The 26,615-nt window shown below is 49.8% G+C and overlaps 1 protein-coding gene across 4 annotated transcripts in view; it reads right to left on the bottom strand.

Annotated features, from left to right (window-relative positions):
- Git (ARF GTPase-activating protein GIT1) overlaps positions 1-15,459 on the bottom strand; it is a 339,341-nt gene extending 323,882 nt beyond the window's left edge. For 3 of the 4 annotated variants that reach the window (XM_070533465.1, XM_070533466.1, XM_070533468.1), the window contains exon 1: positions 15,254-15,412. In XM_070533465.1, coding sequence (XP_070389566.1) covers positions 15,254-15,311 — 58 coding nt within the window. In that variant the 5' untranslated portion in view covers positions 15,312-15,412. Of the gene's footprint in view, positions 1-15,253 lie in introns of all 4 variants that reach the window. The other variant, XM_070533467.1, reaches the window with a different exon arrangement.
- Between the last annotated feature and the right edge of the window lie 11,156 nt (positions 15,460-26,615).

The raw sequence follows: 26,615 nt of genomic DNA, 5'->3' as shown, positions 1-26,615 counted from the left end.
GCGGTCTTTTCGCGATCTCTTTCGTCGACTTCTATTTGCCAATAGCCAGACTTGAGATCCATGGACGAGAAGTATTTAGCGTTGCAGAGCCGATCCAATGCGTTGTCTATCCGTGGGAGGGGGTATACGTCCTTCTTCGTGATCTTGTTCAGACGCCGATAATCGACGCAGAAACGTAGGGTTCCGTCCTTTTTCTTTACCAGAACAACAGGGGATGCCCACGGGCTTTTCGATGGCTGGATGATGTCGTCGCGCAGCATTTCGTCGACTTGTTCTCTTATAGCTTCACGTTCTCGCGCCGAAACTCGGTAAGGGCTCTGACGGAGTGGTCGAGCGCATTCCTCGGTGATTATGCGATGCTTGGCGACTGGTGTTTGTCGAATCCTCGATGACGTCGAAAAGCAGCCTTTGTATCGTCGGAGCAGACTTCTCAGCTGCTGTTGCTTAATCATAGGGAGATTTGGATTAATGTCGTAGTCTGGTTCGGGAACCATGGTCGTCGGGGTAGATGCGGCGGAATCCGATAGGACAAACGCATTACTTGTTTCCAGAATTTCCTCGATGTACGCGATCGTCGTGCCCTTGTTGATGTGCTTGAACTCCTGGCTGAAGTTTGTCACCAACACTTCAGTTTTCCCTCCATGCAGTCGAGCGATCCCTCTTGCGACGCAAATTTCACGGTCTAGCAGTAGACGTTGGTCGCCTTCGATGACGCCTTCTACGTCAGCGGGTGTTTCGGTGCTGACCGAAATAACAATGCTGCAGCGAGGCGGGATGCTCACTTGATCTTCAAGCACACTCAAGGCGTGGTGACTACGAGGGCTCTCCGGCGGCATTGCTTTATCTTCCGACAGCGTTACTGACTTCGAGTTGAGGTTGATGATTGCGCTGTGTTGGTCCAGGAAGTCCATACCGAGAATGACGTCTCGTGAACACTGTTGGAGGATAACGAAGGTGGCAGGGTAAGTCCGGTCATGAATGGTTATTCTTGCCGTGCAGATCCCAGTCGGCGTGATGAGGTGTCCTCCAGCGGTGCGAATCTGAGGGCCTTCCCATGCGGTCTTCACTTTCTTCAACTGGGCGGCGATGTGTCCACTCATTACGGAGTAATCGGCCCCTGTGTCGACTAAGGCAGTGACTGCGTGGCCGTCGAGAAGCACGTCGAGGTCGGTTGTTCTTTGTCTGGCATTGCAGTTAGGTCTTGGCGTTGGATCACGGCTGCGTCATGTTGAAATGAAGCTGGAACGTCGCGTCGTCAAGTCGTCTTTCGTCGGTGTAGTTTTGGCTTCCAGACTTCGTCGGGACGGCGGCGGGTCGTCATTAGGTCGTCGAGATGGTTTCTTCGTCGTCTTCGTCGTCGGCGGAGGATCTTCGTCAGTTCGACGAACAGCAACCGCACCTCCATCGGTTGCTGCTTTTAGTTTTCCGGGTATGGGCTCGCTGACCGGCCCCGGGCTGGGCCAGTGTATGGTCGGCGCTGCGGCGACAGGTAGCGGCCTGGTGATGGCGAACGGGACGGCCGTCGAGGGCTCCACTGAGTAGCGGCGAGGTAATCGGCAATGTCACGTGGGCGCTCGCCAAGCTGTGGACGCGGCGCGTTGACGGCGAAACCTCGCAGTCCCATCTCCCGGTACGGACATCGTCGGTAGACGTGACCCGCTTCTCCGCAGTGGTAGCAGAGCGGGCGGTGGTCAGGAGCACGCCAGATGTCCGTCTTCCTCGCGTAGGTGCGCTGGGCGACGGGTGGTCGTGCTGGCGGCGGCGGCGGCGGATGACGAAACTGTGGCGTGACAGGGCCCTGGCGCGGTCGCGGAGGGGGTCCTTGACGGCGTGCGACGGCGGCGTAGGTCATCGCTTGCGGCTCACGCTGCGGCGATTCAGGGGCTACTCCAAGTTTTTGTTGGAGCTCCTCACGCACGGCGTCGGCAATCGAAGCCACTTGAGGCTGTGATGATGGGAACAGCTTTTGTAGCTCCTCCCGCATGACAGCTCGGATAGTCTCGCGTAGGTCGTCGGCGGCGAGTGACTGAACTCCGGCGTAGTGGGTAGAGCTTGTACGGCGGTTGAATTGCTGGTTCCGCATTTCGAGTGTCTTCTCGATGCTGGTGGCCTCGCGAAGGAACTCTTCTACAGCCTTCGGTGGGCTTCGTATCATTGCGCCGAAAAGTTCTTCCTTCACACCACGCATGAGAAGGCGGACTTTCTTCTCCTCAGGCATATCCGGGTCGGCATGGCGGAACAGACGTTTCATTTCTTCCGTGAAGATGGCGACGTTCTCGTTAGGTAGCTGCACTCGGGCGTCCAGCATGGCTTCGGCCCTTTCCTTGCGCACGACGCTCGTAAAGGTGCGCAGGAAGCCGGTACGGAAGAGGTCCCATGTCGTCAAGGTCGACTCCCGGTTCTCAAACCACGTTCTGGCGGCATCTTCTAAGGCAAAGTATACATGCCGCAGCTTGTCATCGGAGTCCCAGTTGTTAAAAGTCGCGATTCGCTCGTAGGTCTCCAACCAGGATTCTGGGTCTTCAGTCGCTGCTCCATGGAAGGTCGGTGGGTCCCGAGGTTGTTGTAGGATAACGGGGGACGCTGGGGTAGCCATTGGGGTTGTTTTGACCACGATCTTCTTTGTCGACTCAGGTAGAAGTCCGTGCTCTGGGGGCAGTCCTTGCAGTCTGCGGCTAGCACGCTGGTCTTCGGCGATGTAAGTTTTGTCCTCGGGCTTTGGGCTTGGATCGCGGCTTTGCGGGGGCGTTCGGTACATGAACGCACAAGCACCTCCACCAGATGTCACGTGGTAGTGACGGTGAAGAAAGAAGCAGTACGGTGGAATACAAAACTAGCTTTTATTGGGCGAACCTGTGCCCACAAAACAGGCTACACTTATAGCACAACGAAAGCGGCGAACACGCTCGGCGATCGTCGAAAATCTGATCAGCGGGTCAAGCGCGTCGGCTTTTATAGATCAGTCGTCGAATGTTCCAGATTAACTGATGGGACCCGCGTGTCTTCCACAAAGTTCTACACCATTCGTGTCACGCGATGAAATCTGATAACACAAGGTTCGGCGACAACAGACACGCGGATAGAAGCGTCGATAACTTTCCAGAAACGTCGGATATATGCAGGCGCGTCCCTCGCTCTGCGATTACAGTTGTTAAGCGGCGAAACGTGGTTGCGCGATAAAGATAAGTACACGTGTCAATATATTGCAAATATTGCACATATACGTGGTAGTGACGTTAAAGAACACAGTAGCAGTACTGTGAAAGACAAAACTAGCTTTTATTAGGCGAACCTGTGCCCACAAAACAGGGTACACTTAAAGCACAACGATAGCGGCGAACACAGTCGGCGATCGTCGAAAATCAGATCAGCGGGTCAAGCGCGTCGACTTTTATACTGCAGTCGTCGAATGTTCCAGACTAATCGTTCGGACCCGCGTGCCTTCCACAAAGTTCTACACCATTCGCGTCACGTGATGAAATCAGATAAGACAGGGTTCGGCGACGACAGACAGCCGGATGGAAGCATTGATAACTTTCCAGAAACTTCGGATACATGCAGGCGCATCCCGCGCTGTGCAATTACATTTGTTAGGCAGCGGAACGTGGTCGCCCGATAAAAATAAGTACACGCGTCAATAACCCCTCTTAAAAAGCATCGTCCCGATGCTACAAATATAAGAGAGCGAAACACAAAATGACACTTATTAAACATAAGTAACAAAACAACGAAAAGAAACAAAGTCCAAAGGTCAGTTACGCGAAGTCCCAAAGTTCATTATCGCTGGTAGTACGGCTTGAGTCGCACAACGTGGACTATTTCAGGGCGTGAGCGGCGCCGCTGTGATAGCGAAATGCCATCTGGCACGACCTCATAGTCCAGTGCCCCAACACGTCGGATGATCTTGTACGGTCCGAAATAGCGACGCAAAAGCTTCTCGCTCAGTCCTCGTCGGCGTATAGGGGTCCAAACCTAAACACGGTCACCGGGCTGGTATTCAACGAAGCGTCGTCGGAGGTTGTAGTGTCGGCTGTGGGTACGCTGCTGGTTCTTGATCCGTAGGCGGGCGAGTTGTCGGGCTTCTTCGGCGCGCTGGAGAAAGGTCGCGACGTCAAGATTCTCTTCGTCCGTGACGTGCGGCAGCATGGCGTCGAGCGTCGTCGTCGGCTTCCTGCCGTAAACCAGCTTAAACGGCGTGATGTGTGTTGTTTCTTGCCCCGCCGTGTTGTAAGCAAAGGTTACGTACGGCAGGACCGCGCCCCACGTCTTGTGCTCGACGTCGACGTACATTGCTAGCATGTCGGCTAGGGTCTTCTTCAGGCGCCCCGTGAGACCATTCGTCTGCGGGTGATAGGCAGTTGTCCTCCTGTGGCTTGCATGGCTGTACTGCAGAATTGCTTGGGTGAGCTCTGCTGTAAACGCTGTTCCTCTGTCGGTGATGAGGACTTCTGGGGCACCATGTCGCAGAAGAATGTTCTCGACGAAAAATTTCGCCACTTCGGCTGCGCTGCCCTTCGCTAGAGCTTTAGTTTCAGCAAAGCGGGTGAGATAGTCCGTCGCCACGACGATCCACTTATTTCCGGATGATGACGCCGGAAACGGTCCCAAAAAATCCATCCCGATCTGCTGAAATGGTCGGTAAGGAGGTTTGATCGGCTGTAGTAATCCTGCTGGCCTTGTCGGTGGTGTCTTGCGTCGCTGACAGTCTCGACATGTCTTGACGTAACGAGCGACGTCGGCGGTCAGACGCGGCCAGTAATACCTTTCCTGTATCCTCGACAGCGTTCGGGAGAATCCGAGGTGCCCAGCGGTTGGATCATCATGTAGAGCGTACAGTACTTCTGGACGTAGCGCTGACGGAACAAGAAGGAAGCTGGCGCAGACTGGTGAGAAGTTCTTCTTAACGAGCAGGTTGTTTTGTAATGTGAACGAAGATAATCCGCGCTTAAATGCCCTAGGTACTACGTCGGTGTTCCCTTCCAAATACTTGACGAGGCATTTTAGCTCCGGATCTGCGCGTTGCTGTTTAGTGAAGTCTTCTGCGCTTATTATTCCGAGGAAGGCGTCATCATCCTCGTCGTCTTCCAGCGGGGGATCGATGGGGGCGCATGATAGGAAGTCGGCGTCTGAGTGTTTTCGTCCAGACTTGTAGATCACCGTGACGTCATATTCTTGCAGTCTGAGGCTCCACCTCGCCAGCCGTCCTGAAGGGTCCTTTAAGTTAGCTAGCCAACACAACGCGTGATGGTCGCTGACGACTTTGAATGGCCTGCCATATAGGTATGGGCGGAATTTTGCTGTAGCCCAAATGATGGCGAGGCATTCCTTTTCAGTCGTAGAATAATTGCCTTCCACTTTTGACAGCGACCGGCTAGCATAAGATATCACCCGTTCATGTCCGTCTTTCTTCTGGACTAGGACGGCACGGAGGCCTAGGCTACTGGCGTCAGTGTGGATTTCGGTATCGGCGTCTTCGTCGAAATGTGCGAGTACCAGCAGTGACTGCATGCGTCGTTTTAGTTCTTGAAATGCATCGGCCTGCGCCGTTTGCCATTTGAACTCGACATCAGATTTGGTTAGATGCGTTAGCGGCTCAGCGATGCGTGAAAAGTCCTTGACAAAGCGCCTGTAGTAAGCACACATGCCAAGGAATCTACGCACTGCCTTCTTGTCAATGGGCTGCGGGAACTTTGCGATGGCAGCTGTTTTCTGCGGGTCGGGGCGTACTCCGGATTTGCTGATGACGTGGCCTAGGAACAGAAGCTCGTCGTAAGCGAAGCGGCCCTTTTCTGGCTTCAGAGTGAGCCCTGATGATTTGATGGCCTCTAGTACTGTTGCAAGCCGCCTAAAGTGATCGTCAAAATTTCCGGCGAAGACGACGACGTCATCCAAGTAAACGAGACAGGTCTGCCACTTCAATCCTGCTAAAACCGTGTCCATGACACGCTGAAACGTTGCAGGCGCCGAGCACAGTCCAAATGGCATGACCTTGAACTCGTAGAGGCCGTCTGGCGTGATGAAGACGGTCTTTTCGCGATCTCTCTCGTCGACTTCTATTTGCCAGTAGCCAGACTTCAGGTCCATCGACGAGAAGTATTTAGCGTTGCAAAGCCGATCCAATGCGTTGTCTATCCGTGGAAGGGGGTGCACGTCCTTCTTCGTGATCTTGTTCAATCGACGGTAATCGACGCAGAAGCGTAGGGTTCCGTCTTTTTTCTTTACCAGGACTACAGGAGAGGCCCACGGGCTTTTCGACGGCTGGATGATGTCGTCGCGCAGCATTTCGTCGACTTGTTGCCTAATAGCTTCACGTTCTCGCGTCAAAACTCGGTAAGGGCTCTGGCGGAGTGGTTGAGCGCACTCTTCGGTTATTATGCGATGCTTTGCAACTGGTGTTTGTCGAATCTTTGATAAAGTCAAAAAGCAGTCCTTGTATCGTCGGAAAAGACTTCTGAGCTCTTGCTGCTTGCTTATGGGGAGACTTGGATTTACGTCAAAGTCTGGTTCGGGGACTATGGTCGGCGGGGTAGATGCGGCAGAATCTGTGAGGACTCAGGCATTGCTCGTTTCCACAATTTCCTCGATGTACGCGATTGTCGTGTCCTTGCTGATGTGCTTGAACTCTTGGCTTAAGTTGGTTAGCATCACTTCCGTTTTCCCTCCGTGGAGTCGAGCCATTCCTCTTGCCACACAAATTTCACGGTCTAGCAGTAGACGTTGGTCACCCTCGATGACGCCTTCTGCGTCGGCAGGTGTTTTTGTGCCGACGGAAATGACAATACTGGAGCGAGGCGGGATGCTGACTTGACTTTCGAGCACGCTAGGCATGATGACTACGAGAGCTCTCCGGCGGTATCGCTTGATCTTCAGACAGGGTTATCGACTTCGACTTCAAGTCGATGACTGCGCCGTGTTGGTTTAGGAAGTCCATGCCGAGAATGACGTCGCGTGAACACTATTGGAGGATAACGAAGGTGGCAGGGTAAGTCCGGTCATGAACGCTAATTCTTGCCATGCAGATTCCAGTCGGCGTAATCAGGTGCCCTCCAGCGGTCCGAATTTGAGGGCCTTCCCATGCAGTCTTAACCTTCTTCAACTGGGCGGCAATGTGTCCACTCATGACGGAGTAATCAGCGCCTGTATCCTCTAAGGCGGTAACTGCGTGGCCGTCGGGAAGCACGTCGAGGTCGGTGGTTTTTTGTCTTGCGTTACAGTTAGGTCGTGGTGTCGGATCACGGCTGTGTCGCGTTGACCTGTGGCTGGTATGGGACGTCGTCAGGTCGTCTTTCGTCGTCGTATTCTTTGCTTTCACACTTCGTCGGGACGGCGGCGTGTCGGTATGTCGTCAAGGTAGTTTCTTCGGCGTCTTCGTTGGCGGTGGAGGATCTTCGTCAGTTCGACGAACAGCAACCGCACCTCCATCGGTTGCTGCTTTTAGTTTTCCGGATATGGACTCACGGATCGGCCCCGGGCTGGGCCAGTGTATGCTCGGCGCTGCGGCGACAGGTAGCGGCCTGGTGATGGTGAATGCGACGGTCGTCGAGAGCTCCACTGAGTAGCCGCAAGGTAGTCGGCGATATCGCGAGGGCGTTCACCTTGCTGCGGGCGCGGAGCGTTGACAGCGAAACCTCGCAGTCCCATCTCCCGGTATGGGCATCGTCGGTAGACGTGGCCGGCTTCGCCGCAGTGGTAGCAGAGCGGGCGGTGGTCGAGTGTGCGCCAAATGTTCGTCTTCCTCGCGTAGGTGCGCTGGGCGACGAGTGGTCGTGCTGGCGGTGGCGGCGGCGGAGGACGTCGGAACTGCGGCGTGACAGGGCCCTGGCGCGGTCGCGGCGGGGGCTTTTGACGGCGTCGCGACCGCGCCGTAGGTCATCGCTTCTGGCTGGGGCTGCGGTAATTCAAGTTGCACCTCAGAAGCTCCCAGTGATCGCTGAACCTCATCTTTCACAATGTCAGCAATCGAGGCTACTTGAGGTTGCGACGAATTCAAGACCTTGCGGAGTTCTTCGCGCACAATGGCCCTTATGGTCTCTTGGAAATCAACGGAGCCCATCGCTTGGATGGCGCACTGAGGCGTTCTTGTTCTTGTTCGAGGCATTTGTTCTGTTTCTTGTCCTTCGTGCAAGGGATGTAGTAACTGATGCCCGGACAGCAGATATAAGCAAGTAAGAAAAGAACAGCTTATTTCAAGAGTGCTTTCTTTAAAAAGATGAAGCGGCACCCTTATTTGTGCTCAAGGTGGTCGATGCGATAACGGTGCAAGCTTCACTAACGCATCACAGCACGACGTCACTAATGTGATATTGTATCCCTCCCCACTAATCATCAAAACTATAACGGTGCACTGGACGTTGCTGACAGGTAGAACGTCCAAAAATGGTGGTTCTGCAGGGGAAGGCGCAGGCACCAAACTTGAGGGTTCGGGTAGAGAAAACAAGGCACTTGCACCACCTAGTGCAATCACGGGTGTTGGGTCCCAAGCATTTCGTACGTGGTCCCGATAGAATCTATGTGTGCTTCCATCTCACGTCTGGACCTCATACATAATGTGACACCGGCGCTGCAGCCCTCAAGCCACCAACCACTTTGAACCTGAGCGAAAATTCCTTATATAAACTGAGTCACCGCACCGAAAACATTGTGGTGGTAACTGCCGCATGCATTCTGCATGTATCGTGTCAGGGTGCAGTCTTGCCAGGCTTGACCTCAAGTTCCTTCCCAACATGAACTCTGCAGGGGGCCTCGCCTGTTTCCGAGTGGGGTGTGGAATGTTGTTTGGACAAAAATCGAGAAACTTTAGATGCTAGTGTTCCCTGGCTCTGCTTCTTAAGTGGACATTTCAACTCATGCACCATGCGTTCTGCTCTGCCATTACATGACAGGTGGTAAGGGGCAGTACACACGTATTGAATGCCATTTAGCTTGAGGCATGACTGCATTTCTTGGCTCGTAAATGGTGCACCATTGTCAGACACAATTAGGTCCAGCAGCCCATACGTTGTGACCATCTTATGTAGTCGTGCGACCATGACAGACGAGTGTGCCGACATCAATATTTCCACCTCCGCCCAGTTTGAGAAGGTCTCAACGACCACCAAAACATGGCACCATCCATGAGCCCCGCAAAGTCGAGATGGATTCTGCTCCACGGCCGCTCCAGTTTTGCCCAAAAGTGGGTAGTTGCCCTGGGTTCACTTTGGCTGTTATGTTGACACGCCCATGCAGGGCCGCACAAATTCTTCAATCTGCCCATCCATCCGAGGGCATCAAATATAGGATCTCACAATAGCTTTCTTAGTCGGTACTCCCGGACAGTTTGCGTGCCACAGGACAGGCACACATTCTTGTGAGGCCAACGAAACCACCACGCAGTTTCCCTGGACCGCGCACTCTCTGTGCACAAACAGTTCATGCTGTCTTACCTCGTATGCGCCATATTCTTGGGGAGCCCACTGTTTTGGCCAGCTGTCAATGATCCATTTCATCCCCTTTGAAAGCCGGCATTCTTGCGACGTGGATGATGCTATATCCCCGGCGATGACTGATGGGTATTCTACGGCTTCCAAAAGTAATACATTGCCTGGAACCTCGTTGTGTTGAAGAAATCCTGGAGCCAGCAACCTGCTCAGACAGTCTGCATTAGCGTGGTCCTACATTTTGCAGTACTCAAGTTGGTACTCATACGCCGACAGCATTAAACTCCAACACACCATGCGAGGTTACAGAACTTGGGGAATTTGTTTTTCCCTCTGGAATATCCTTAGGAGTGGTTTATGGTCTGTGAAAATGACAAATCTTCGCCCGGCTAAGTATTGGTGAAAATGACAAACACCGAACACAAAGGCTAACTTTTCTCGGTCAATTTGGGCATAGTTCCATTCAGCCTTCATGAATGTCCTCGATGCGTAGGCAATTGGCTGCTTGTTTCCCGAGTTGTCACAGTGAGCCAATACTGCGCCTACATCTACCGGGGATGCATCACACAACAATATCAAGAGAGTGTTGTGCGGGACGCGAGCGCGGCTGGAAATCAGCAAAAAGAAGCGAGTAATGCGTCCCTAAAGAACAAACAACAACTGACTTTATTTTTGTGTTCGTCCAGCCTTTATGGCTCGGTTGCGCAGCCTCGCACCACTTCCCTTTCCCGCATACTCTGTGATAAGATTTTACCGAGTCAAAAAGGGGAAAGGGTGTCTGGCTGCTGCTGTGTGACCGTGAGGCCGCCACAAGAGCACTTTAATTAAAATGTACCAGCAAGGACTTTGACATTAACAACTTTTTTAGGCATTCGACTGCCCTTTAATGCTCCTCATCCCACTTAACATTTGGCATTTTTATCAAGCAAATCGTAAAGCTTTTCAGCTGTTTCAGACCTACCCCACAAGAACTAATTGTAAAAGATTATAATACCTAAAAATGCCTATAGCTCTTTCTTGTTGGTTGGGGCCGGGGCTTTGTGGATGGCTTCTATTTTGGTTTCAGCCGAATAGACGCCATTTTGGTTGACATGATGGCCCAAGAACTCCAGGTTCTGCTTGGAAAACTTGCATTTGTTTGCATGCACCCTGAGTCGTCTTGGCTAGACGGCTAAATACGTAGGTGAGCACACATTCATGTTCCTGTTCTGTCTCGCTGACCACCAGAATGTCATCGAGATATACAGCTACTTGGGAAGTCCAGCTAGTATTATGTCCATGGCTCTTTGGAACAGACTAGACTAGATGCCACAGATACGCTGTACGGCAGCCGATGAACTTTGCAGAGTCCTTGCATCGTGTTTATCGTGAGCAGTTCAGCACTCTTATCATCGACTCAAAGTTGCTGAATATTGTGCTCGATCTAAGATTTCCTGCAGCACGAGCCTATTCAGTTCGGTCAGAACAGCATCCTTCTAGGCAAACGGCACGCTTCGGCATTTAGGGAAACATGGTGAAGCATCGTCTTTCAGCTTGATGTAATAGGTGGTAACGCCGCGCCAGGCAGAGACTCGCTAAAAACTTCCGGGAACCTGGCAGTGAAAACTTCTCGACTCTTACTGATGTGATGAAGGCCTGTTACTTCTATCTGCAATGCCCCGAACCAATTTTGGCAAAGCAATGTGTTCTTGTCATTCTTGATGACGGCAACGGCAACTGCCCTTGAACTGCACTGGCACCACAATTTTTCCTAAATAATCGAGACCTTGCTTGGTCCAGGCGACGAGCCGAGCGTCTGGTTCCTGCAGCTTCTCATGCTTTGCCACTAATAGTTTTTTTAACTCTCTCTGGCTGATAACAGACCACGCTGTTCCCGAGTCCACTTTCATTTTCACCTGCTTTCCGGTAATCACGACATCAACAGCGTACCTCAAAACACCACTTACTACTTCACTAATGCAAAATAAGTGACTGCATTCTATTTCCAGAGCAAAAGCATGATCTTCATCCAGCTGATCTTGTTCTTGCATGTGAGTACCACAACAGGCTTTTGCTATGTGCCCTTTACGCGAGCAGCTGAAACATATGGCATTCTTGAACCGGTAACACATCGCCCTGTGGTTGCCAAAACATCCAAAACATTGCCGCTCAAACTGCTGAGCAGCCCCTACGACACGGTTGCCTTCGCTTTGTTCCGTACTTTCCTTCATGGCATGCATGCCCAACTTCGCGGTCATTTCGTGCAGAACTTGTGTCTCATGTTGGGTTTCACTCATCGTTTTCTGCTGCTTAGCCGTAGTTTCTGACGTGACTGCGAGCTTGTATGCAGTTTCTAACGTCAGTTCTTTTTCTGCCAAAAGTCATTGCTGAACCACCGCATCAGCGATTACGAAAGCCAACCGGTCACGAAGCATTTTATCAAGCGGGAACTTGTCCTCGCCGAATCCACAGTTTCCGGCTAACCTGCGCAAAATGGCGACATAGTAAGCAACAGATTTCCTGCTTTCCTGCTCCCGTTTCGAAACATATACCTCGAAGAGACTACGAATGGCCTTGGCTGAATGTGTTTAACTCAAGGCAAAGCGCAGAAAGGACACAAGGACAAGAGAAAGCAACGAAGACACAGCGCTACTAATAACTGAATTCTTATTGCACATGGTTACCACATATATACCATTGTACAACTGGAAGAAAAAAGTCCCTGTCGCACCTAGACTTCTTTCCGGCAAAATCATTCACCATAGGCTGCTACAGTGATAGGAACACAATTTCTTTTTTTTTGACGGCAACACAGATGGGCAACTTAAACAGTTATCATTTCTGATCATTTTGAATGCCTCAATGATCTCCCTAGTCACTTGGTCTGGGTTCCTTAATATCACTTGTGATTTGTCAAACAATGATTTATAGCCACAACGCGAGCAGTGTGTGGCTAGATAACTAGCTTTTACGAGATTATTAAGATTGTTCAAATGTCCCCGTAAGCAATCATTGAGGCACCATCCCATCTGACCAATGTATTCTTTCCCACAGTCTAAAGGAATATCGTACACCATTCCTTCCATGCACGAAACAAACGCTTTTCAGTGTTTTTTATTGCAGTCATGGCACCTTTATGTATATTGTTAACTTTCACGCACAAACCAGACAATTTCAAAGGGGCTGAAAAGACGGTGTCAACGCCAACATGATTCCCAATTTTCTTCATATTATGGCTAGCTTGGTGCAAGTACGGCAGGACAACCACTTTTTTGCTTCTGCTCTGTTGGGCAGTGGTATCTGGGTGATCACGTTTTCTTAACATGCTACCAGCCACTGCTGTCAGCATTTGCAAGGGGTAGCCAGCTGTGCTTAGGCGTGAAACTTGGTTTTCAAGGCTTCTGTGTGCCAGGTGATGACAGGATTTTAGAAGAGCATTTTAAAACAAAGATTGCTGATGCCCCGTTTTAACTCGTTAGGAATGCACTGGTGAAAATGGTGTAATGGTTTTCTTCCTTCGGGGCTCATAGCACCAACACACAACTGTTTGAAAAAACAAGCGTTGGATCTAAAAACCTAATGGAACTATTAGCAGGCTCTTCACATGACAAAATAAGACATTGGAGGCACTCGTGAAAAACTGAACAAACAGCAGATGCAGCAGAAGTGAAGCATTCATCGTCACATTATAAAAATACTCGATAATCATTGAGATATCTAAAAATTTTTTCAACTTCTGATCCTTTCAGGCTAGTGCACAGAATCCTATCATAATGAGCAAGAAATAGGCCGCTTAACAGAGGCGCGAGGTAGTATCGAATGCATGTGCCTTTGCTCTGTGAAAACGTTGAGCCACCTATAGCAACGAATGTCAAAGAGAAGTGAAACTTTAAAAGTTATAAAAACTGGCTAGGGGTTAGACTGACTTCATTCTGGAAGCCCACTATGCCGTGGTTGTCAATGGCGCCTTTTCGGTCTGCAGCAGCTAAGCAACGCAGCCCTCTTGTCTGCATCCGTGGTCAACTTGTTGACAGCACAGGACAATTCAATGCGCTCTACATATTCTTCCCATGTCGCACCACTGGTACTATCAAATTCTGCACTGCGGCCACTCCACGTGGATTGCACTGGCAGCACGAGCGAGACCACATGTGCCTCGTCGCCACTGTAGTGATTGAAGCCCGGACAGCAGATAAGCCAGTAAGAAAAGAACAGCTTATTTCGAGAGTGCTTTGTTTAAATAGATGAAGCGGCCCAGTGCAATGCAGTGTCAAGAAACGCGCTGGTTTTTCCCTGGAAAGCACTCAAAGACGCTGGTTTTTGCAATAGGACTTGAATGCTAAAATTAGTCGAAACTAAGTTTTCTCACATGTCTTGAAGTTCCTGCATTTCAGGTAGATAAGGTCTCTGCAGTTAAATTCAGAAAACAGAGACCACACAATGCTCAAAGAGATAGGCATCACCCAGTAGCAATGCTAATGCGTAGAGAAAAGAAGCAACATGCTCAACATTCTGCGGCATATGTCCAGAAAAATTATCGTTGAGTTTTTTTTCATGTGACCCACATGAAATCCATTCTAACAAAAGAAAAAGAAACTGGACAATGACTGACACAATAAAAAGTGAACATAGAGTGCATTTGTGTGACACAAATGCACTGTGTGTCTCATTGTCCTGTGTTTTTCGTGAAATTTATGTTCTCTACCTTAAAACAGGTGGCAGCTGGTACTCGTGTGCACTTTTATATGCAATGTGAAGGCTTGGGCTGGTTTACACAAGTTAAATACATCTGTACACGTCTTTCAGAGCGCAGCGCTGAGGCACCTATCCCTGCAGCGAGCGCCGGCATACCTCAGCGTAACCGAGCGAACGAGCCCAATGAAAGATGAGAGCGAACGCGGAGCGCAGCGGGTAGCAAAGCGGAGGAGGGTGTGGCGAAAGCGTGAGAAAAGCGTAGTGCGGCGACTATGACTACGAGATGGCGCCAGAGTAGCGCGCGCCGTCTGGGAGGTGTGTTGGCGGCGGCTGCTTTGAATCGCGCCCACGCGTCACCCAGGCGCTGGCTCTCGCGATCCCCAGATTAGTGAGTCATTCGAGCCGCACTTGGCTCCATTTGCAACGTGCCGCAGGAGACAGCTTGTCCGCGCGAGCCAATACATTACGAAATGGAAACACGTATAGAGCTGCGCTCAAAGTTCGCATTAGGGAGTACCGTAATCGTAAATGAGTATTTTTTTTTTCGCTTATTCATTAATCAGCTTAGAGCCCGCATGCGACACGTACTGTTTCATTTGTGTGCTCCCAAGCAACTCCTGGTTGAGCACTGCTAAGCGAAATACCTGCGCGCGTCACAAGTGAGCAGTATGTGCTGGCGCATGTCGAGCAATACGGCGATAAAGCGAGCAGATTTAATTAACACGGCACGCGACTACGAAGTGAAAGCTTACGCATATTAAGAGCACGATAAATAAGAATATATACCAAACACTAACCGCACATTCTAGGGATGGCACAGGGACCCGCTACAGCAAAACCATCAAAGGTTGTCGGGAGGTACCCTACTGTTATAACCTTTAATGCATTCTCTTGCACGGGGTAGCTGACAAAACGTCCTGCTCTCCCGATGACTGTATGAAAGTACTCGTCTTGTGAACCACCAGGTGTGACTCAGGCCTTTCAGCTGGTGAACAACACTGCGTCCTGTGTTTATAGCTGCTTGCTCCGAAAAAATAGACTGCCTTTATGTTTGGAGGAATGAGCAGTAACTACACAAGTTGTGTTTCAAAGACAGGCATGTCTGTATACAAACTTCGGCCGATGACAATGGACACGGGCCGCGGGAGCTTCGGCACACTCACCAGAAGCGCCGCAGTCTCCACACACGTCAGCAACCATTCGCAGCTTTCCCCGTGACATAGGAGCAACATAAGACACCACCAAAGGCGCCAAAACCACAGCACAGCCTGACAAACACCCCACAACGAACCAACGTTTATAGCAAAAAACAGCCGACGCCCGGCCGGCTTTCATCAAGCGGCTTGGCGTGGCTAGGCACGGCCACCACAGAACATTTATACTACAGTGGCTAGAATATGGGAAGTGTGCGCAAGGCGCCGCCTCACGCGTGGGCTTTTCGGATGTTCCGCTCAGGTGGCGCTCGCATTCGCTTACACGTCGCTCGGAGGCGGCGGCAGCGGCGGTCTGCTGTTGCCACTGTGGCATTCCAGCCGCGGCACTAAGGCAGCTTGGTGCCGGTGACTCCTTTTTTTAGATTAGCTGCAGTCATAATGAAGCCATATCTGAGGCAACTGCGATCGCATGGCCGCCGCACTTCGCTTTGCGCTGTTGCAAAAGCCGGTCCAAAATGCATCTACAGCTGCCCATTCCGTACATGCGTCTGGTGCCGCTGATTCTCCAGCGGAGGCCCCGCGATCGCAGTTTCACAAGTTTACCAGACTAAACACAGAGTTTATTCAGTCGCCAAGCGACGCTGATCTGTTGAACGGCGCCTTGTTTTACCTATATCCGAAACTAATTTATCACGACCACGGCATTAGCTCCTAAATAATACTGCGAAAATGACCTTATTGTAACTGCCTTCGTGCCCTCCTGCCCATCTCGCTCTTCATTAACCCGTGAGGTCTGAGTTAGCTAATTGGTTCACCTTGTGAAATGACCTGCATTACTGGAGATTCAAAATTACTGGCATGCTGGTGTTGACTACTAATTCCTAACAAACAGGCACCATAGCACTGTCTATAAAAATAAAAAAATAACTGAGATCCACGCAAGCTTCTTAATTTTTATCAGTTTTATTCAGCAAGTTCAGATTAAGCAAAGTGAGCATCCGCATTGTTATGCTGGTTATATGGTGCGGCACGTCTTCAGATGTTTCATTTTTTCTCGCGTTGATATTCTTTCTTTGTTCAAAGACTTGATGTAGAAGTGAAGTCGTGTCAAGATAAAAAACTTCCCTATATTGCTTGACAGTGCTTCTTTGTGGGCATCACAACCAATGGAAGGCACGTGTTGCATACAATGCAAAATATCGGTGACGCTATCTCTTTGGACCTTCTTCCAACTGAACCACATTGTGAAGCTATCCTCCAAAGCTTCCACGAATGAAAAAAGTTGTCTTGAGGGATACAAAAGCCCTCCTTTATCACGAAACTGGGTGAAAGATGAGGGAGCTTCATCTGAATTCTCAGCCGATGTCAGCAGCTGTTCAAAGCAGTCCCAACATTTCGTTGTTAGTATTTTCCGTCGGGAGACATAGCCAGCCAAATACCAGCCTTGCATAACTATGCTTCTCCGGAGAAGGATGATCAGTGCACAAGGATGATGTTTCAAGCACGCTGGAGGCTTCCTCAATTCTTCCTGCACCAATCAAGTTGTCCACTTGGTTGGCTGCCTCAGCTGGTCCGACAAATGATACGATTGCGCCACCTGAGCAGTTGCCTGTGTCTAGAGCTTTTACTAAATTATTGAAGCTCAGACAGTTAACAGCAGTAAGGAACTGTGCTGAGGTTGGATGATCATTACACCCCGAAAACTGGCGAATTATGCCAAACAACTTCTCTATGGGATCCTGGCTCAGGCGGGAAGTTGGCAAATATTTGTAACCTACTTGCTCCGTTAGGTTTCACTTCGCACTTCACCACAGTGTCGACGACTGTGAAAAGCACCAGCTTTTGTGCATGCAGAACACTCATGTTTTTGGGCACAGCTAAGCAAACACTATAAGCTACCTTTTTTGTTTTTTTATTGAAGTGAATGTTAGGAGAGCTAGGTTGGCGCCTTTATCAGTTCTTCGCTGAGAATGTGCTTTCCCCACCGGCTGGATGGAAGACAGACGTTCTTATAGTCATGTGCGTATTCATCGTCGGAAGGCACAGGTAGATCAAGGTGATCAACGTCGTTTTGCGAAGGTGGTTGCAGCGGCCCATCCTTTCGACGCCTTTTTGATAGCACTGGGGAATGCAAGCTTGACCTCTCTTTAGGCTTTCCTTTCTTCGGAACTGCCTTGGAGAGGTACTTTGGTACATTTGGAAATATTGTCAGTACGGCGCCCGGCAGGAGAAGTGGCCTGCTTCGGTCCAAGAGCAATGTTCGGCCGTCAGTTGAGTGTTCAAAGTGTCGTGAGATGAACTGCTGATCGAAATGCAGCTCACGTACGGCTGCGTAGCATTCAAGTGACTTGTCTGCTCTCGGTATGTTCCTTTGCCACTTCTGAAACATGGGGTCTTCCTTCGGGACTCCGAACAACTTGTTCTTGCATGACTTGTAACCAGTCATGCATCCGGACACAAAACAATGCCTTTGACGGCGGCTCATTGTGCGTCATTCGCACAAACTTCGACGAAAATCTTAGTAGGCAGACTGAAAAAAACTCCGACAACACGTGTAGGAAACTCGCAGTCATCCACTGTAAAAGCGCTCAACTCGACAACGACGTGTAAACAGGATCGAGCGCCATCTGGCGGTGGCATCGCTAGGCAGCGTCAGCGACTCCCATAGTGGCCGCTCGGGGATAATTCTAGCCACTGTACTTATACTATAGTGCCTAGAATATACTGGCTAGTGTGCCGTGCATCCGCTCTTTTCAATGGAGGAGCGTGGCGCCGCCTGCAATGAATGCCCACGGTGGCCAACAGAGGTCGCTGCCACACGGGTGGGTGCAGACTGCGCGTGTCGTCTGCTTCGCATATCAGTTTCGCAGCTGTTGCGTCGGTATCTATGTTGGCGTTTTCAGTGTTATTACAGCGTTGCATGTTTGTTCTTGGTGTTGTCAAAAGGTGAGTGCGTCGCTGCTGTGTTCGTGTGCCTGTCATTACAAGAACTATGCGGCGGCGGTGAAAAAATGCCGTAGAGACAGTGCAAGGAGAGGAGCTGGAGGAGCTGCTTTGTGCCGTTGTGTCGAAGCGGTTACCGCTCGAACAAATGGCGTGTATCCTTGTTCACTCCACCACTGATACGAAGCGGCAGCGGAATGGGCAAGAATGATCAGGAGAGCGGACAGGAGGCCAGTACCAAGTGCTGTGGTTTGTGAAAAACATTTCGAAAACAGCTTAGTTCGACGCGCGTTCTCTATCACCGTGAACGGCGTGTCCACTAGATTCCCCGCGATAAACCACGCCTGAAACCCTACGCTATACCCACGATATTTCCTGAGTATCCTAAGCATGCACCTTACTTTTCGTGAGTACCAGGAAAAAAAAACAAGAAAAAAGGAGCAGTAGTGCTTTGATCTACTATACTGTTATGTTGCACGAAAGATCACTGCCCAAAATTCTTGACCACAGCGTGCAGGCTTCCTTTGCGTAAGCTGAAGCTAGTGCCGACGCTGCTTCGCTATTGCAATACGCATTTTGACAATGGAGGCCTTGTCTATCTTATTAGTCAGACCTTGCCAACCGCTGTGAAGGCCGTGGAAGATGCTTTTACTGTGTTCTTTAGCAAAAACAAGTTAGATGTAGTGAGCCTAGCTGATTTTTCAGGTCAGCTGCAGACATTGGCCTTTCCCCAACTAGGCTGCCCAGAGCATGAAAAAGCAGCTTTGACAACACTTGTGAAGTTCTGTTTTCTTGAGGTTTCGTTTTTTTTTTAAAGGCATCAACAAAGAGAGGGAAGCGCAATGGCAACGACAGAAGCTCTTAAACTGCGTCACTGCCACTAGATCTATCTTCTTCATGTATGTGTGCATTATCTCATCTAGGCCCGCCTTATATGCCCGCGTTTGACTGTTGTTACGCGAGAATAAAATATTTGTTACGCTCAAATTAAAGATCTGTTTCCCATTTTCGTTCACTTATATCAGACATAAAAAGAAATCTGCACGTGTGTACCAGGTATTAAAAAATGTATAGTACACAGAACACCGCGCGCAGTCCATTTTACAGACAAATTTTTTTACTTATTATCCTATCCTCGTGGCCCAATGGGCATTATTAGGAGATGGGTACATGGTTTACAAACAATTAAAAACATTCAAACCTATGAGGACAACAATAAGATAATAGGCAGAAATAGAAGCAAATAAAATAAAAAGAAAGTACAGCGAAATTCAAGTCATTTCAAAAGATGATCTGTTACAGCGGTTTTCAATGGTTATGCATTAATATAACATCAATAGAACAGTAACGTAACCTTAGAATTCCTTTACTTTATTAGAATGAAAAATGTAACCTAAAACTTACCCTTAAAAAAATTACGCTGCCATCATGGCTAGAGTAAAAAACAAGTGTCCTTAGCTATCACCGAAGAGACACGAAGGCGAACGCCTTGTGAAGCCTACTCTAATTCACTCTAATCCTCCTTAATTAATACACCTTAATCCCTCTAATTCAGCCTTATCCCCCTTAATCTAATCACTATAATGAATAATTAAATTTGCTAATCATTTAGCATCTCCTATACACGGCTGGATATGCTTTGGTTCGTTTCTGGCCTTCCTTGGATCGTGTGATATGTTCTGTACCTCGCAACACGGCCTTGGAACATGCAGATCAAGGCATTTGCCTTAGAAATTACGTTTTCTCTTCGCCAGCATAGAAACACATCAGGTTCCCGCTCGAAGCCCAGCTGAGCTAGCACACGCTTTTCACGCAAGCGACAAGCGCTAGAGAAGCCTGTTGTAATCAAAACAAACCCTGATTTATAAATCAGCTGCCCACATTTGAACTGTGCTGCTGCTACAGCTTAATAAAAACAAAAAGCGCAGCAGCCCGCTTGCCGATGCTGTGGAAACACGGCGGGCTACGAAGACCGGATGGTGCCGCAGCACCCACCTGCACTGCAGCGTCCCTAGTGGCAGCCGCCGGCATTCATTGCATTTGGTGCCACCCGAGAGGCCGCGGACGGCACACTAGCCAGTATAATCTAGGCACTATACTTATACAAAATTAGAGAAGGGAAACTGTACCTTCCACAGTGCAACGGAAATAAGCATAGAATTTCTTACATAGAGTTTCCTACAAAATTTTGTAGGAAACTCTATGGTTTTGTGGGATGTCGTGTCTGCTGAAGGATGAATCCCAACATAAAAATGTAACGCTTCTTTATTCGACTAACGATGGCAGCGGACGGCCATACTAACGCTACGTTCGTCCCAGTAGCGGAAGGTAGAAGGCGGTCTTTCTCAGCCAGGGCGACGCATACCTCGGGTGACGTGACGGTGGCGCTATGTTTTATCGGCCATGCAGTCCAGCGTGCAGCTGTGTTATGCTGGGCCAGATGATAAGACGGAGGGTGCGCAGAAATATGCGCGGAGTGTGTCGCCACATAGAGTTTCTAACTACATTACCTAGAGGGAAATCTGGCGCTGCTGCGCTGTGGTATGCATGGGAATGCCAGCATATTGTGGATTCGGATTGGCATCGTTCTCGTAGAGACAGGACGCCTTGAAGACGCGCTTGGCAAACACCATTCCGTCTGTCACGATGATTCATTTTCTGCTAGAACAGCACGTGAAAAGCTGTTTTAGCTTTATTATTACGCGAAAACGTGTTTTGTTTAACTATGAGAACTTGTTATTGTGTGTACGACTACATGTTACGTAAGAAATGTCAGCGGGCCGCTAAAGTTGGAGGACAGACGACAAGGTTCGCGCTCGCTTTGAAACCACGACCTGCCACGACCAATGCCTCGTTTACTACATGCCAGCCGCGTTGCTCGCTTTCCCATTGCGGTGGCGGTTCCCTTAGTTCAGCCTAAATTCCGTGAGGCGGCGCTCGTTGCCTTTTCAACTTCCGGCGGCGGCGGCTGGCTGCTTCCGCCGGCGCATCGATAGCGCTGGTATGCGGGGGCGTCTGCTAGCGAGCGTTCTCGTGGGCGTCTCGTGGGCGACACTCTCCCTCGCAAGAGAACCATGTGCAGCGTTTGCGTTCGGCAGCATGTCTCTTGGAAGTCGCACGTAATCGCTCATGCGTGTTGAGGTGCTTTCGATCGGGTCACGCGTGCTCATAGCAATGTAGCACAGGTCGCTTTCAGAGAGAACACGTTGCGCGCATCAAGCGAAGTTTTTAAGGCCTAAGCCTTTAGTAGCCATGAGTGTCGTGACGCAGTCCGTGGTGGACGCAGGAAAGCGGTGATCACCGGTGAGGGGAGCAAGGAGACGAGGCGTCATGCCAGTGGCGCTGTGCGAGTGGGCGCGTGGGAGAACGCGGACATGCGCGTGTGGACATCGGCGACAAACCTTGCAGGCATATGGCTGTGATTGCATCCCATGCTCGCGGCCACGGCGGCGTCCGTTCGCAGAACAGTTCAGACAACAGTAAAAAATTGCAGTAACAGAGGCATTCATAGGTAGGCTTTCGCCTATCGCAGTTTAGCTCAGCAAAGTGCCCATAGATTTTTGATCCCAGCCCTAAAGAAGTTTGGCGACAAGGATGGCCAGGCTTGAGGCATTCATATTCTTCGTGGGAACTGAGCACGCCACTTCTTCACGCGTAATTGGATGGCCGTGAGTGTGTCGTTCAAATGTCCTGCGCCAGAATTATCACTGCAGCGGCAAAACGCGTAGACATTTGAATCTACATTTTAATGTCTTTTTGGGAAATAGGTTTTCGCTCCAGCAGCTTGACAGTGGCATGTCTGTCAGTTGTTCCAAGTGCATAGTTACTGAAAAGTGGCTTGATAAACTTCGTAGTTATGAGGCGCAAAAGCCTTCTGCGGTGAACGGTATCCGTGTTGCCACATCGCAGAAGTGGTAGTCCCAGGAGGAGCTCGACACTCCTTTCCACGCAAACCTTGAGTGGTTTTGAGAATGATTTTCTGTGCGGGAGCACGCTGTCGACAAATTTCCTGAGGCATACTAGAAGTTTCACGAGTTCTTGGCTTGGATACATGAGCCCCCCGCGATCTTGATGTGCGACAAGGCCAAGGAGGGGAGTGTTTGCTTTTGTTCCTTGCAGTATTGCAACGCATTCGGCGCAGGGGATGTTTTCGCTTGCCGCTCTCACATTGAAGCCTCCGCGGCCATCGCCACGCTGGCGACATCTGGATTTGACGCACATGGCATGTCTGAGAGGCACTGTTCTTTTAGCCTAATCACCGCCGCGTCTAAAACCTTTTCTGCGGTACTCGTGCATGGTCTTGGTGGGAGTCTGGCATACTGGCAGAAGCTGTGTCGACGAAAACGATGTCGAGCTTCTCACATTGCTTTGGGCGGAGGAGGCAACGATGCCGGTCTTGAGCATCTTTTCTATTCCGCACACTGCGCTTTTTACATCCAGGGCATCGTTGCAGCCGGAGCTACGCCGCAGAAATCCAAACATGGCCTCTATGGGGTCACTTGAAAACTTGCGCGTAAGCACAAACTTAAATTTCTTGTGAGAAAGAAGAAACCGAATAGATTCCACATTTGACATGGTTGTAAAGACGAGTGCATGGTGCGTTTCCTTGCTCAGGAAGTTTTCCGCGCGGCTTTTAGTTTTCAGCTGGTCAAAGGAACTCGTCCTCAAGCCAATGCAACCTTTGGTCCTCAATTTCAGAAAACTGGCGAGCATCTTCGTCATTGCGATGGATGTGCTGCTGAAGATTGCTCACATCCATGCATGTGAACCACTTGTGGAAGGCTTCCATAAACTCAACAGTCGGCCCCACAGATGCAAATTCAAAATCGCAGCTGTGACCTGCCTGATCCCGGAGGTATTTAAGTGCTGCAGTTACTGCAGGAGAAAATAACTGCACGGCCGTCTTCACATTCATTTTTTCGATATTCGACGGGAAAACGTGCTTCCTTGTAAGGAACCTGATTGGCCGCACTGTTGATTGTCTCTGCATCTTGTAGAGCATTTTGATGTACTTTGATGAAATTTCCTTGTTTTCACCAAATTCCTTGGCCAAGAATTGGGACCTGATGTTCTTTATAACGCGGCTCTGATCGAATGCGAAAAATATATACATTGATGGATCTGCCGGATGCGGTGCTCGTGTTTTTGCTTCTCCGCCACTCAAAATTTCCATAGCAGTTACGTTGATTTTGTGGTTGTCGGTTACAACTCTGATGATGTCAAAACCAATGCTGGCTGTTTTGGTGACTACGTGGCGAATGACCTCGGCGAGCTGGTCTCCAGTGAAACCTTTGGTGAAGAAATAACCAACGGGGATCTTATATGTTGCTTGCAGGCCACAAAGCAGAAAACACAGCAGTGAATTCGCCAGATCTTCACCTTCAGCTGCAAGAGCAAGGTACTCGAGGTCAGGACCTAGGTCGACATCACCAATGAACGCGTCCCTTTGCCTGTGGTAGAGCAGCTTCTGTTTAATTCTCATCTCGTCAACAACGAGGCTACATACTTTTGACTGTGGTGTGTCCAGATTCTCAAGCTCCGCTTCCAGGCGGGAGCGAACCAACTCGCTGAAACCAACTTCGCCGGATGTAGTACCGAGGAAGTATTCGTAGGCTTTTATCGAGAGGTGTCGCATTACGATGCCATGCCTGATTGTTACTTCCGACCAGCGTGGTGTTTTCTTTTTATAATTTTTTACTTGGTCGAGGAGCAGCACTGCTTTTGCCGTCCCCTCCTCGGCGTCAGCCACAACTTCCAGAAATGCAGAGACGTAACACTCTTCTTTCAATTTTTGAAGTTCTCCTTTGTAGGCGTCTACAGTTCTGCGCAGTTTATCATTTTCTGCTCGCAGTGCACGTTCTTTTCGTCGCCATCGCTTTCTTTCTACAAACATGCTTGACGTGTTTGAGCTCCATTGTGTTTGCGTCTTGAACGAGCGCAAAGCCTTTGTTGGTTGCCTTTTCTTCTTAGATGCGAACTTTACTGAATCTGTTAGAGCGCTTTGGTCTTCTGTTTGTGCGTCATCGCCCTCCCCTGCAGCAGGCTCTGAAAAATGCGCTCCATTGTTTTCTGAGTTAACTTGCAAGCCACCAGATGGCAAGGAACCAATCGGAACATCTCGAAGACCGTAGCCGTGGCTGTGGCTGATTGCAGCTATTCGCAGCCGTGCGTGTGTGCAGGCAGCCGTGTGAGCGAGGCACTGTTAGCATCTTTAGAGTGCGCGTTCGGTTGTCGCATTCGCTGCGAGGGCCAGAGAACTCTGAAGTTTGAGAGTCATGGCTGGGACAAGTGTAGACGTTATCAGCAAAGCTAACAGTGCATTCGTCGACGAAAACTACGCAGAAGAGCTGAACCTTTACAACAAGGCAGTGGAAGAAGACCCCAGCAATGGTGAAGTCTATGTAAAACAGTCACATGCCCATTTTAAGCTTGGAAACTGGGAAGGGGCAGCCACGGATGTGGACAAAGCTTTTGAACATGGGTGCAAGAAAAGTGCCAAGCTTCTCTTCAGGAAAGGACAAGCATTGTTCCACTTAGACAAATATGACAAAGCAAAAGAAGTCCTGGAAGAAGGCTTGCTGCTTGATGCTGAGGAATATGGAAGAAAGTAAATGGGCTGGGAGAGTGTTCAGGTATCTGTACAGGCAAAACATTGATTCACAGTGGAGGAAAAGAACTAGGAAGCTTACCAGCAAGTATGCGGCCTGTGGGGTGAGCAATACAGCAACAAAGAAGGTCAAGCGGAAAGTCAGAGAGGCTGAATTAATCTCATGGGTGGCGGCAATGGAAAAGAAACCTGCCATGAGTAACTACTTAAGGGGAAAAAACGAAATTAGGAAAGAAACCATTTATGATAACTCAAAGGGAAGCTCATTACTTTTCGAAGCGAGATCGGGATGCCTTAGACCACGCACCTATAAAGCGAGATATAAGAAGGAAGAAGAAGCATGTGCTTGCTGCGGTAAAGCTAGGGAAAAGACGGAGCATATTTTATTAGAATGTGAAGACGTCTATCCAGCGGTCGATTTAGGCACCACTGGCCTCCTTGAAGCCCTTGGGTTCAGCGGGAGCAGTGGTAAAGCAAACACGTCTGCAATAGACATCAGTAAGAGGCGATTGGAGGATTGGTGGAAGAAAAGTAGGGAAACGACAAAGGACGGAGACGTACAAAAGCACAGTTCGCAATAGGGTATCAGAAAATTTGGACGTGGTAGTTCATAGTGTTTTTTTTTTCATTGGTTAACCTAGGTAGGATATTAGGCAGCATAGTAGCAAGAGCTTGGTGGCGCAAGCCACCGCCCCGTTCCAAAGGGGACGCTCATAACACCCATCCATCCATCCATCCATAGTACAGCCAGGACCCCGATCAGGCGCTGAGTCCTCGTTTAGTGTACTTTCACTGGCTGCCACGCCAAACAAAAAGTTGCTCACAGCGGGTCGTTCTTGGTTTCGCTGGACAAGTTCCAAACTGCAGCCGGGAACAGCTATTGGGCAAAATTCTGTGGCAGTTCCAGAAGGGTCCTCGTTGAAGTTTGTCTCAGCTGACTGTTCATCGTGTGGCTGCGAGCAAAGTACTTTGCTTTCAGAGGGCAGCATGCAGCCAAGCGCGCCTGTGGGCGACGAAACTCGCTTTCGTTTTTCCGCTACGGCACACCCGGCGTCTGGCTCTCGCGAAAAGCGCTCGCTGAACAAGCTGGGGACCACTCCAGGCTTAAGTCGACGTCGCGTTTTGCAGCTTTCCCTGAAATCACACTCCCGAAAGTGCAAGCTGCAAACTAGCGAACAGTTTGAAGTATAGTGTGGGCATCCAGTTCTCCCTAGGAATAGCGTCAAGCCATCTTTCACGCAAACTGCTGTCGACCGGTATTTCATGAAACGATATGCCGGGACGTCGGCATTGAGTGCTTGACTTACATTGCGGCACACAGCAATAAGGCATGACGACTGCAGTCTTTGTTGGACACCACGGGTAGAAGGATTCCCATTTAGAAGGTCTTAAATTGATGATTAATGACAGATAAAAGGAGCAGGAACTACGAGCGTACAGAGCCAGCATTCACCTAAACAAATCCTGCGACGAAGTACGTCTGTCAACTCGAAATACTTCACGAACAAACTGATGCAAAGCAACACGTCTGCTAAACTGTGGTCGCAATATTGGTAAAGCGCGTTTAACAACTGTGTAAACCACTCTCAAAAACTTAAAAACATGTTTCATGGCATTTCTTAACACATATCGAGATTTCATTTCTTTATTCAAACATTCAAACAAAAAATGTAGCATAGCCTGTCGTCTGCGCGGCTCCGCGCAACGCGCTTCCCGCAGCCGACGTCGTCTGCGCCGCAACCGTGCCGCCGCGCGCCGCGCCTGCGGCCTCCGAGATGGCAACAGACGCCATGGTAATCTCAGAGGCCGCAGCACGTGATC

The sequence above is a fragment of the Dermacentor albipictus genome, chromosome 2 (genome assembly GCF_038994185.2).
Source record: "Dermacentor albipictus isolate Rhodes 1998 colony chromosome 2, USDA_Dalb.pri_finalv2, whole genome shotgun sequence".
Lineage (NCBI taxonomy): Eukaryota > Metazoa > Arthropoda > Arachnida > Ixodida > Ixodidae > Dermacentor > Dermacentor albipictus.
This window is presented reverse-complemented; position numbering and strand designations above follow the sequence as displayed.